This window comes from Antrostomus carolinensis, unplaced genomic scaffold (assembly GCF_000700745.2).
Source record: "Antrostomus carolinensis isolate BGI_N321 unplaced genomic scaffold, ASM70074v2 scaffold9093, whole genome shotgun sequence".
NCBI lineage: Eukaryota > Metazoa > Chordata > Aves > Caprimulgiformes > Caprimulgidae > Antrostomus > Antrostomus carolinensis.
The window spans coordinates 6,157-18,441 of record NW_010307326.1 but is presented as its reverse complement, the minus strand read 5'-3'; the positions used below and the strand labels follow the sequence as shown (position 1 = coordinate 18,441).

At 43.7% G+C, this 12,285-nt stretch overlaps 1 protein-coding gene across 1 annotated transcript; it reads right to left on the bottom strand.

The window, feature by feature from the left end:
* Positions 1-1,324: 1,324 nt before the first annotated feature.
* On the bottom strand, positions 1,325-12,044 carry CDC42 (cell division cycle 42). The gene is made up of 4 exons (XM_010165387.2): positions 11,973-12,044; positions 8,770-8,879; positions 8,465-8,662; positions 1,325-2,334 (listed from the first exon to the last, which is right to left on the bottom strand). Exons 1-4 carry the CDS (start codon positions 12,016-12,018, stop codon positions 2,245-2,247), a joined length of 444 nt encoding a protein of 147 aa, XP_010163689.2. The 5' UTR covers positions 12,019-12,044; the 3' UTR covers positions 1,325-2,244.
* Between the last annotated feature and the right edge of the window lie 241 nt (positions 12,045-12,285).

Here is a 12,285-nt window from a genome sequence, read left to right as displayed (position 1 = left end):
GCTGAATTTCATGCAGACAATCCCTTGGTCACCAATCCTGCTGCTGGCTTCAGACATATGATTTAGATTTAGCTATCAGAAGGTGCAGAAGCCCATTTCAGTCTGGTGTAAGCACAGAGAGCAGCCACCAACGCTGAACTGTCACCAAGCACTCCAAGTACCAGCAGTACTTCCAACTGGGAACCAGGGACCTAGAGCCAAACTTCCCCACAGAAGACAGCAATTGCAAACTGAACTGCAAGGGGCAACAGGGGCACTAATCGCTATGAAAAGTGAAAAGCACACGTTTTACTCTTAAACTTTGGGATTACAGCACCCACAAGTCAGCTTCTTAAAAGTATTTAATGAGGCTCTTTGGAATTTGTTTTAATAATTGATCTGATTTATGCATCAACAGTGTAAGTCTTCACCATTTCTTTGGAGAATTAACAAGAAGGGTGTAATAAATCCTGTATGGTTTTGGGAGGGAGGTAAGTATGACGTCATTTGTCCCTTTAGTGTTTTGCTATCTGCCCATGAACGGGGAACCACAGGAAACTTCCACAAAGCCTAGCTTCCCGAGAGAAGAGGTGCAAGAGCCCAATAAGCCCCAAAAGCCAACTTTTAATATTTGGGAACACACACAAAAACAAGTATTCCCTTCGTTAAGAAGTTAAGAATCACCGTGCCCTCCCTTCAGAGCTGGGTATGACAGCAAAGATCAGAGCAATCTTGACAGAACTTGAGGCCAGCAGCAAAGAGGGACAACATGAAGTGACAGGATTAAGCTTTAAGGAAAGACCCAAACTAACTTGCAAGGAGAAGAGTGGGGCTCGCAAGGGAAATAACTACCCTCAGGCAGGCTTGTGAAGATACTTTATGTTTAATACATCTGAAAAGAATGCATATACAAAGAACTTAGACATGAAAAAGCATTGGTTCAACACTAATGAGTCTACGAGAAATCGGAATTTTGGAAGATGGAGAAGATTCCCTACATCTTAAAAAAAAAAAAAAAACAAAACAAAACAAAACAAAAAAAAACCCAAAAAAAAACCCAAAAACAACCACCTTTGAATTTGCAAGCCAAAATATATTTTTGGTAAAATCCCTACAACACTGCAGTCAGTCTGCGTAAAGACCCTGCACGCAATCCTCAGCGGGCTGGAGCCCATCTTACAGGTCTGAGTTTACTTAGGAGCAAAATGGAGAAAAAGGGGATTCCCTTAACTGGTCCCTATATGGTGCCGAACTAAACACTAGAAAACCCTCTCTTGGGTTTCTTCCTCCTGACACAGGTCTATTCCCACCCCTCCCTGAAGGAGGCCAAGCCATCCAGTAAGAGATGCACCACCAGGGCCAGCTCCAAAACTCATCTTAATACACACCGGGTCCTTTCAGAGTGTCCCAACAGCAGTGTCCATGCTGGTCATGGTTAGGTGTTTCTCTAAGAATTAAGGATTGGCAGAAGATGGATTTGTTAAAAGCCAACTGAATCAGTTGGGCATGCTTTAAGAGGTGCAGTTATTTCTTCATCACATGACAAAAGCTTATGATGTCAAGATTAAAGAAGAGACTGGCAAGCTAGTTTCAAGTCTGATGGTGCATCCAGAGAAAAGGATTCTCCTATTCCTAAGGCTTCATAACTTAGAGGATGGGGTAGAAATTTATGACCTGCACAGTGGAAAGCCAGGGGAAGAGATACAAGGCAACTTCAGAGGAGATGCAGATACATTTTCTACACTCCTCCTTAGAGGAGCACCAGCTTGGGACATTTTACTTTCTTGTCTTTGTCTTTAGTACTAAAGTCTGCTCACACCCAGGCTGCTGGCTGGCTGCAGAACAGCCCTAGAAGTTCTTGAAACCAGAACCAAGTCTTGCCAGACTGGCGTAAGGGACAAGGCTTCAGTAAAACAGCCTAGAATTAGTCTGTTACAGAAAAAGTCATCACAAGCATGCCTGGATTTTAAACAAAGGGAAAAAAATTAGAAACGGTAAACAAAATAAAAAACTAGTACTGATCAGTGTTTTCTGATAATACATAATTACTCAAAATTAACTAGTTTAACTGAATTGAGGGGGCACTGGGGAATAAACACTAACATTCTCATCTCACACAGGGATCGTGTGGGGGAGATGGGAGTGCAGGGCATTTGTCATTATTGCGAAAACAAATTTTAAAATTTGTATCTTTAGTTTGATTTAAACATTGCTTTTAGTATGACATCAAACACCAGCTTTGCAGAAGGGGCTCTGGAGGGACGTTCATAGCAGCACACACCTGCGAGTCTTCTTCGGCTCCGGAGGCTCCAGGGCAGCCAATATCGCTTCGTCAAATACATTCTTTAGGCCTTTCTGAAAAGGGGTAAAGAGAGAAAGGGGCAGTCTCATTTTTTGAGTTTTCACAGAAGAAAAACCCACAAAAGGCCAAGTAGCAGACAAACCCCTCTAATGACACATCGAGGTTTGGCATCTACAACTCCCAGAGCCTCCTGTGCTCAGTTCGGCTCTGGCCGAGCTGCGTCGCTGGGAATTTGAAGCTGTTGCTTCTGATTTTTCCCAACAGGAACGTGAGTTTTGAGACCAGATCAGTATTCATCACAAGAGGCAAAACACACAGAGTCATTTCCTGAAGGCAATATTTATGATTAGTTGGCTACTAACACGTTTCACATGCTAATGACAAAGCAGAAAGTGATGCATTCAAATGGAAGAGCTCGGTTGGGAGCACGGTGGGTAGAGCAGCGCAGACACCCGTGTGTCGGGGAGAGAAGAGACAAGGCAAAGCATGCAACCATCCATCGGCGTGGTCCACGCTCCCGCCAGGCTCCAACCCCAAACACCTAACGGTTAGAAACAGCCAGGTAGAGCCCAGAAGCTGTGCATGGTACCAGAGAAGTCAGGATGGGAGGAGGACGAAGCGGGTTACTGTACATTGCGTTAAGTGTGAAGTGAAGCCAGGAAGTGCAAATCGGAATAAAGCATCAGTCATTTATACAAACAATCGCAAAGTTTTAATTTTTAAATTTAAAGACAAGCTACAATTGATGTTTTCTCCTTAAAACAATAAAAATCAGAAGCATGAGAGTAAGAAGCAGCTTTACATCTTACAGTAACAGACTTTAAGGATCTATTATTGAAATGAAGAGGTCCACAATGTTAGTGAAAACAAGAATTTTAACAGTTCATAAAGCAGTAGCAAGTACATTGATATTTCCTTCCCCCGCCCCGAGGACTCACAAATACTCCACTACAGCACAGACAGCCAAAGCAATAGCAACAGAAGAACATCTCACTGCACAAAGGAGAACCAGAAAACTCTTCACATTACAGCAGTAACTTGCAGATCACCGTTTCATGTACTTTTGTCATGCAAATACAGTTAACAAGAGTCACAAGTAGAAATTGAAAAAAAAAAAAACAAAACAAAAACCCATTAATTGTTTCTTCCAGTTGGGATTCAGGAAGATCAAACATCATGTCTTAACTCTTTTGATCTTTCTTTAAATAATGATGTAACCAGATCCTTTCCCACAACAGCCTGAATTATAAAGCTACCCACATCTGGCAACCCAAGCAGCAGAGAGTTAAGCGAGTCCAGTTTGTGTTCCACGGTCACAATGTTTTACTAAAGATCTCAAGTATTGTTTTCAGTCCAAGAGCTAATACAGAGGTTGCTCTAAGATGGTAAGCAGACACAACAGCTTTCAATCAAGGTGGTTTGTTGAAGGTTTGCTTTTTTTTTTTTTTTTTTTTTTAAACCAGGTTTCTACAGTAGTGGGACAGAGGAAGCAGCAGCAAGAGGGGAAGGAGAAAGTTTAGAATATACAGCACTTCCTTTTGGGCTGAGTTTCCGGAGGCTCGAGGGCAGCTAGGATAGCCTCATCAAACACATTCTTCAGACCTCTCTACAAGACAGAGGGGAGGAGAAAAAACAGCAGCCAGGTTAGAGGATTAGAGAAAAACAAGCAGATACAAAGAGCATTCAGGACAGACCAGGCTGAATTCACAGAGGCAGTAAACAGATTTACTTTGCAAAAAAAAAAACCAAAGTAGATCCCAGGAGGAAATCTCATTCAGATGACCCCGAAGTCAATGTCAGAGACAGGCAGAACATATGACACACCAAATTAGAGAAAATGATCGACCAGAAGGGCAGAGGCACTGACCACAGGGGTAGGAGGGGCTGCACAGAAGATGCTGGTTTCCACTGAACTGCTGAAGATACACTTGGGGACTTTACAGGGGAATAAACACAGTGGAGAGCAGCCTGTCCCACCACAGGGATCCAAAAGGTCAAGCAAACCTTTTTTTAGACGCCCACTGTGGATAAGCAAACACCTCAGACACACGGACTTACTGCTCCCAACTATCCCAGTGGCAGCCAGTCCAGAGCAACAGGGACCAACCACTCCTCTGCTTTGTGAATTCAGCCCCTGAATAACTGAACATCTCCAGATGGCTGGGAAAACAGCACCTGGGATCAAAGCAGGACCTCTCTGGTAAGCCATCATCATCTTCAGACACTGACTATCAGTCCTTGAAGACGCAATGCAATATCTTACCAGTGCTGCTATTTCCACGTGGGCAGCCAGCGTGGAAACGGTGCATTTCAGTTATTCAGTTGAGTTACCACAGCGAGTATAACCACTCCAATCACAGGATGACAGAAACGGTGTTAGGATTGAAATAACCGAGATCCAACACCAGTCAAGCAGACACACAACTGACTGGCAGGAGTTCTGCAGGGACGACACCGCAGCGGGAAGCGCGCGTCGCGTTTGCTGTGAGCACAAGGGGAACACGGGAGCGTGGTCCCACTCCCACGCAGCTCTGCCAAGTCACACACGCACACCAGCAGTGAAACCTGGCTCGGTTGATGCTAACTGGACTCGCCTAAATCTACTGTCACGAGTGTGACCTTCAGAAATTCAGAAAAAACTGCTTTATCCCAGCCAAAGACCAACAGAAAAGCTTCACTTAATTCTTGTAAACAATTGCATTGTTTGCAAAATTAAGATTTTTTTTCTTTTTCTTTTAAATCATTCAGATGTAACTGGTTTCTCCCTCACAGGTTAGACTGGATATATCCCTTTTGGAAGGTCTTTAATATTGTTTTACTGAAGCACATCCATGGGAAATCTCTAAGGCAATTCCATCTGGAAGCATTTAAATCCATTATGTTACATGCAAGATTATACTTGAAAGAACAAAGTTAAAGAAATTACCACGTACAATCCCTCTGTATTTCCTCCTCAGCAACTTTTTTTTTTTTTAACGAGTTGGAACCCAGGCTGACAAAAGAGCTAAGAGACTTCAAATAAATAATGCCTATGTGAAGTCTGAGTACTAATTAAATTATCATTCTCTGCGAGAATTAGGCTGGACTATAAACTTAATTATGTACTGTCAGACTAAGGACCCAGGCAGGGCAAGAGTCAAGAAAACATGCTCCCTTCATTTTCCTACGTGGGGACTCCTCTTTTTGTTTTCCTATTGCAGAGGAGAAATTAATTTAAGAGATCAGAATTTGGGATTTGTTTCGAAGGACCTAGCAAAAAACTGGAATAAGGGAAGAGGAGTGAAAAACAGGACAGGAGCAAAATTGAGGTGAAAATGGGACTGAGGTTAAAAGTTTGGATGATACAAGAGTAACCACCTGAAGGGAGCTGTGTTTGATACCACTGGCACACGGCTCAAGAGGAAAAAAGGAACAAAATTCAAAGTCCTCCCTTGTGTTAGGTACTAGCACTGAGCTTCAGAAGGTCCCTTCAGATATTTAACCGCAAAGTTTTAACAGAAGTAACAACCATTTTAGTTGTAATGTTTGTCAGTCACCCTTATAGCAAAGGGTTACCCACTCTGTACAGTGGGTTGGGTACTATTCTGTAGAGAAAAGGTGAAGACAGACATTGAAAGTGTCTTCATCACAAAAACAGATTCCACAACCTGAGGAAAGCGGGGATAGAACTGACTCCTCAGTGTTGTAGAGCCATCCAAACTCAGGGAGGAGAAGATACTCTGTCTTTACAGAACAGACTCAGAAATTCAGCCACTTACAACTCACCTAGTACTTCGAGAACATCATCAACTCTTCCACACAGACAAGAAAATTCTTCTCCCCAGGAAAAAAAAAATATGCTCTGGCTCCACAATTTTATGATTACTTGCTGCTATAGTGTCAGTCATTTGTAAATTAGTTGGAAAGGAAAAATCCACCCTCAATTGCTGAGGTGAGCTGTGTAGATGGAAGCCAAGGTAAAGGAGGCTGAGGGGAGACCTTCTGGCTCTGTCCAACTCTCTGAAAGGAGGGTGGAGAGAGGTGGGGGTGGGTCTGTTCAACCAAGGCCCAAGGGACAGGACAAGAGGAAATGGGCTCCAGTTGTGGCCAGGGCAGTTGAGATGGGATGTGAGGAAGAATTTCTTTGCTGCAAGGGTTCTGAGGCATTGGAAGGGGTTGCCCAGGGCAGTGGTGGAGTCCCCATCCCTGGAGGGATTGAAGAGTCCTGTAGACACAGTGCTGAGGGACATGGGTGAGTCGGGGACTTGTCAGTGTTGGGTTCATGGTTGGACTTGATGAGCTTAAAGGGCTTTTCCAATCAAGTCAATTCTGGGATTCTGTGAAAGAGACTGAACCACCCAGCTGAGTTCAGCTTCAGTTTAACTCAGCTCCTACTGCCTGGCAGGTAGGAAAACAACCCTCCTGGCTAGGAAAGCCAGCCGCCTCCTGTGCTTAGCAAGCTGCCAGGTAGATCCCTGCCAGGAACTTCAAACACCCCTCCGCAGATAATCTGCATTTCTGTTTGGCAGCTATTACTGACAGACTGAGGAAAAAGGTCCTTTGTGGGATCAGTCAACAAGAAATGAAAGAAGAAGAATAGAGCAGATGCAAACCCACTAGTCTTCCAGGTGAGAAGGCTTCTGAACCCTCCTCCCAGGTTACTCTTGATTCCTAAAACCAAAGGGCAGACAAGCACTGGTGCTCTGGAAGAAATTCAGGCTGAGCTTCCAAGTGCATAAAGCTGTTTTCTGCAATAGATGCAGTTTAGTCTATCTGGAAATAAAAGGAATGGATTAACACGGACATTTTTAGTAATATCAACTCTTATTCTGGTAATTCTAAGTGCTTCCATGCAATTTGAGCAGACTAAACAAGGCAAATTCAGCACTAGAGAGGAAGGGGTCTCAGTGAGCGATACAGGACAAAGTCCTGGTGTGTATTTAACCAACTAGCAGGTTCTACAGCCTAGTTAGCAGCAGCGTTGAGGATGTGCCAGACACCATCTAAAATGGTATTTCAGGACCAAACGGATCTAAGAGAATTAAAGCTTGAGCACAAATAACCCTGAGCTTGCGTGTGGGCAGGGAGGAAGCACAGCCGAGACCACCTTGTGATCAGGGATTCCCAGGATGAACTGCAGTGTGTCTCACCACAGCACCTCCAGTGCCAGTGTCCTGCACAATCCCATCAAAAGCCTCCTCCTTCTCAGCGAACACTCAGGCAAAGCTTTGTTACAAAAAAAAGAGCCTCAGGATCCCAGATGGAAGAGTCAACGCGCAATCTGGGCAAAAGGTGCAAGATAAGGAGAACATCAGGCTTCGTGGAGTTAAGCAATAAAGCTTTGTGCTCGAGATACTAGAGAAGAACACAACAAAACTGAAAAGAGTGAGGGACTAGATACTGTGCAACCCTAGTTCCATGTACGTCAGGTAGGGACAAATTCTTCACAGAATATCATTAAGGAAATTATAAAACAGATGTATTCAATTCTACAAGAGTAGGCATGCAAGATTAAGCTACCAGGGCAATCAAAGCCAAGGCAACATGCCAGCTAGCCCATGGCTCCCATCTACCCCACCCTGGTATTCCTGACTTAAAGGGAAAGGATAATCAGGTTTTCTGGCCTCAAATCAGCTATTTTAGTTGGCTTTAGACTCATGTTCACAAGTTAATTGACACAACATCATCACGTTTATGTCTTAAGAACAATTTCATTGTTGTTTTCTGTTTCCATCTTAAGGAGGCCACAGGAAACATAGCTCACCACCAACTGCACAGGAAGAAGCTCTCACAAGGATGAACGTTTCCAGTCTCAAAAGTACCAGAACTGACTCTTCTGAGAGTTTTTTTTCCTTGCTTGCTCTCCTCAGCAATGAGCTGCATTCTGTGTCCTAACTCACTTACTGGCTGTAACACACCTTCTAAGTATTCAATAGCTATTTTCCTCCAACACAAAAGCAAACAGAGCAAGCACATCCTCCCCCATCACCCCTCTACGCTACACCTAATCTTCACAGGGTGGTTTTCTTTGTACCACTGCCAATTCCTCGTGCCTTAGAACAACGGGACAAAGAGAAAGCTACAGCGTCAACAGCAGAAACAGAGCTTATACCCTTCCACGTTCATATTGAGCTGTTTTTCCAGGTAACTGAAAAAAAGGTATAGAACAGAAGCAAGCAAAAATGGTCAAAGCCCAACCCTCACCTGCGTAAGTGCAGAGCATTCCACGTATTTGACAGCCTTCAGGTCCCGGGCCAGTTTTTCAGCAGTCTCTGGAGTTATGGGCTTCTGCTTGTTCTTGGCAAGTTTCTCAATTGTTGAGGGATCATCTCTTAGATCAATTTGGGTCCCAACAAGCAGGAAAGGTGTCTTTGGACAGTGGTGAGTAATTTCAGGTACCCACTAAAGACAGAGAAGACACAATGTTTGTTACTAACCACCAAGTTGAACTCCAGACATATTTCTGAAATCAGTGCAGCAGCTCCCTTTTTAGGCAGAGTTCAACCGACCTTTTCTTTCACATTTTCAAATGAAGAAGGAGACACCACTGAAAAACAGACCAGAAATACATCTGTCTGTGGATAGCTGAGGGGTCGTAATCTATCATAGTCTTCCTGACCTAGAAGAGGAGAAAATTAACACTGTATTAGACCCAGACAATGAAACAGTGCCCCTGACACGTGGTTAGAGTGCATATTCCAGCACAACAGCGTTGCTGCGATCAATCCTAACTCTTAAGCAAATACACATGCCCTGAACCCAAACATTCAAAGATCCTAGTTTTTAAATGCAGAATTCATTTCAGCTGCTGTGTAACAATGAGCTGCTTAAAGTCACGGGAGAGCTGGGAAGTCTGATAGGTCTACGCTCTAATGAATTTTTAGATCAAACGCCCTCAGACCTCAGATAAGACTTTCCTCAATTATAACGAAAAGCTGCAGAAAGTGGATCCAGTTATAGATGAGAATGTCTACACCTAGTCCAAAATATTATGCCATCAAATTTCACCACCCTGCAAAAATCCTGCAGTTTGGAGAGAGAGAAAAAAAAAAAAGGCAGTTTTGTTCACTAGAACATTCTGCTTGTGACACTAGACGAAGTGACCTCCACGCAGGGAGAACACTGCTGTCACAGGCGAGAGTGGGCTCAGGCCACCCAGCAGCACGCCCCTAAAAACACATCAAAGTCCCAGCACGGGCCGTGCTTCAGAGGAAGCCAGGCTCTTCCCTTTGGGTCCATAAGCACTGACCCACCAGCCTGACTCTGCCCAAGCTCGTTCTTAAATCTCCTCCCGTTCAATTCTGTTTTTAGAAAGCAAAACTGGCACTAAAGACACTGCTGCTGCACTTGCTGGCAGCTGAATCAGAAACACTTGTTCAAAATGCCTCCAAATTCAACAGATGCCCTCTCATCTCCAGGACAAAGACCTCTGAGAGATCGAACAGTCGTGTAGACATAGTGCTGAGGGACGTGGGTTAGTCGGGGACTTGTCAGTGTTGGGTTCATGACTGGACTCGATGATCTTAAAGGTCTTTTCCAATCCAGGCAATTCTGAGATTCTGTGACTCAACACCTGGGACATCTCAGTGGAGGAAGATCTACAGTTTGAAGGTGAAGGTCTAGACAGAGTGTTACAGATATCACGCTTGGCTGCACGCAGAGGAGCTAAGCACTGACCAAAATATCTTAACAGATTCCTCCAAAAAGCTCTGTCTTCATAGTACAGATTCAAAACAAAGACTTTTTTTGAAATTTGATAGTCAGTAATAAGGGTTTTATCTGTTGTTAAGTTATATAACTGGCTACTCTTTAGCAAAAAGCAGGTGGCCTTTAAAACACAAAAGCCTCCCAGTTCAGAAGCCCAGCTCCAAAAGGAAAGTCTTTATATTCACAAGTGCGTAGAGTCACCTACGTGCACTAAAGCCACCTGGTGAGTTTTCAGGATGACGAGGTGGATTCTTGCTCTCATGTTCACAGACAGTACGTGGACACACATATCTACACGTACAACCGTTTCCAGAGGCCTGAACCCAGAGGAAAACAGGCAGAGAAGGACCCAACAGTTTTCACCCACGCAGGTACCAGCGCACTGTATGTGAGACCCAGCTGAGCACTGGTCCCCACTGGTCCCTACACAACATGTGCCAGGAAGGAGCCTCTCTCCTCTACTTAACTCCTTATCCACCAACTAATGAGTTTGCAATAACTAACAAATCACATTTGGGAGAAGAATGTGAAGAGCTAATTGAAGCTCTAGTGTTTAATTGGAAACCACAGATCATTTCATTAATCAAATAAGACACTAATGATGCATCTGTAAGAACACAGCTGGAAACAGTCAGAGGACAACGGAGCTGGGGAAGGGTCTGGAGCACAAGTGTGCTGAGTTCCCTTGTGGCTGAGGGAACTGGGGGTGTTGAGCCTGGAGAAAAGGAGGCTGAGGGGAGACCTTGTGGCTCTGTGCAAGTCCCTTGGAGGAGGGTGGAGAGAGGTGGGGGTGGGTCTGTTCAACCAAGGGCCAAGGGACAGGACAAGAGGAAATGGGCTCCAGCTGTGGCCAGGGCAGTTGAGATGGGATGTGAGGAAGAATTTCTTTGCTGCAAGGGTTCTGAGGCATTGGAAGGGGTTGCCCAGGGCAGCGGTGGAGTCCCCACCCCTGGAGGTATCTAGAAGACAAGTAGATGTGGCACTTCAGGAAATGGTTTAGTGGGCACAGTGGTTTTAGGTTGACGGTTGGACTTAATGATCTTAGAGGTCTTTTCCAACCTTAATGATTCTATGATTAAGCTCTATCAAGACAATTTGAGGTAACAGCTTATCAACTAAGCTCTCTGGAAGGAGGGTTTACAATACCAGATGCTGCCATACCATTTTGGTATTATTATGGGTTGGGGACAGGGTAACTAGCAGTTGAACCGGTTTCTACCCTTTCTTGCTCAATTTTCACACGTGCAGTGATGTGTGTAGCTGTTTAATCACTGTATATTTGTCCAGCCAGAAACGGAGATACAGGCTAATAATTTTAAACAAAAGAAGCTTGCAGATCTATTTTTAATTTTGAAAAAGCCCACAGTGAGAGGGGTTTACAAAACTCCACACAACATTCTGATTTCATCCATGTTAAGAATGCAGACACATGCCATACGAACACCGAAGATGTTCTGATGTTAGTCATTCTGTCTTGACATTTGGTCAAAAAATAGGCTATTTACTAAACAAAAACCACATACAATGCACATATTTTATTCCACACAACTTTCTCCTTTAATTTTGTTTAAAAACACAGAAACTTATCCTTCAGGTATCACCTAGATTAGAAGCCAAAGTTTGAAACTTGTCATCTAGTGTCACAAAACAAAACAGCTCTAAAAGAAGTGGAAGGTTTTCTTGTTGTGGTTTGGTACCTTTGGGTTTGTTTTATGGGTTGGTTTTTTTTTGGGGGGGGAGGGTAGGGGGAGGTTGGGTTTTTTTAAACAAACTCAATTTAGCAATTCTCCAAAGGTCAGGAAAGAAGAACCAAGAAAAATTTTTCCCTTTCATTAAAAAAAAAAAAAGAAAAAAAAAAAAGAAAAAACCCAACCTGCATGTCTTTATATTCAACATTGTCTGAACTACATCTTGGGCAGTGACAACTGATTTCTCAGTTGTCAAGTTTTCTCAATTCTCAATTTGTCAAGATTTCTCAAAAATCAAGTGACACTTGATTTCTCACCTGCAGTATCAAAGAGGCCTAGGGTGTAAGGCTCTCCTCCAATCATCACTGTTACAGCATAGTTATCGAAAACCTGTTAAGAGAAGAAAAACACGTTTCAAAGTGTGTGAATAAATCATCTTTCAAACCACCCTCCTACTCACCTTGCCAGACCACCTCCGATTTGTACAGGAGTCATCTGCACAGGGTAACAGAAGCCACCAGGCTGCCAATGCTGTTACCTGAGGATGTTAACGGGACAATTCCATCTGGAGCAGGGATTCAAGAGCTGTTTCCATGAGGTATCCAAAGCAAAGGCACACTAGGAACACCA

What these genes read in the sequence shown, in the direction of transcription:
- CDC42 (XM_010165387.2), bottom strand. Translation starts at nt 12,018, where the DNA reads ATGATTGGAGGAGAGCCTTACACCCTAGGCCTCTTTGATACTGCAG. An exon ending in AGGCCTCTTTGATACTGCAG is followed by an intron (nt 8,880 to 11,972) that starts GTGAGAAATCAA and finishes CTCCTCTTCTAG; the next exon opens with GTCAGGAAGACTATGATAGA. An exon ending in AATGCTCTGCACTTACGCAG is followed by an intron (nt 2,335 to 8,464) that starts GTGAGGGTTGGG and finishes ACCCCTTTTCAG; the next exon opens with AAAGGCCTAAAGAATGTATT.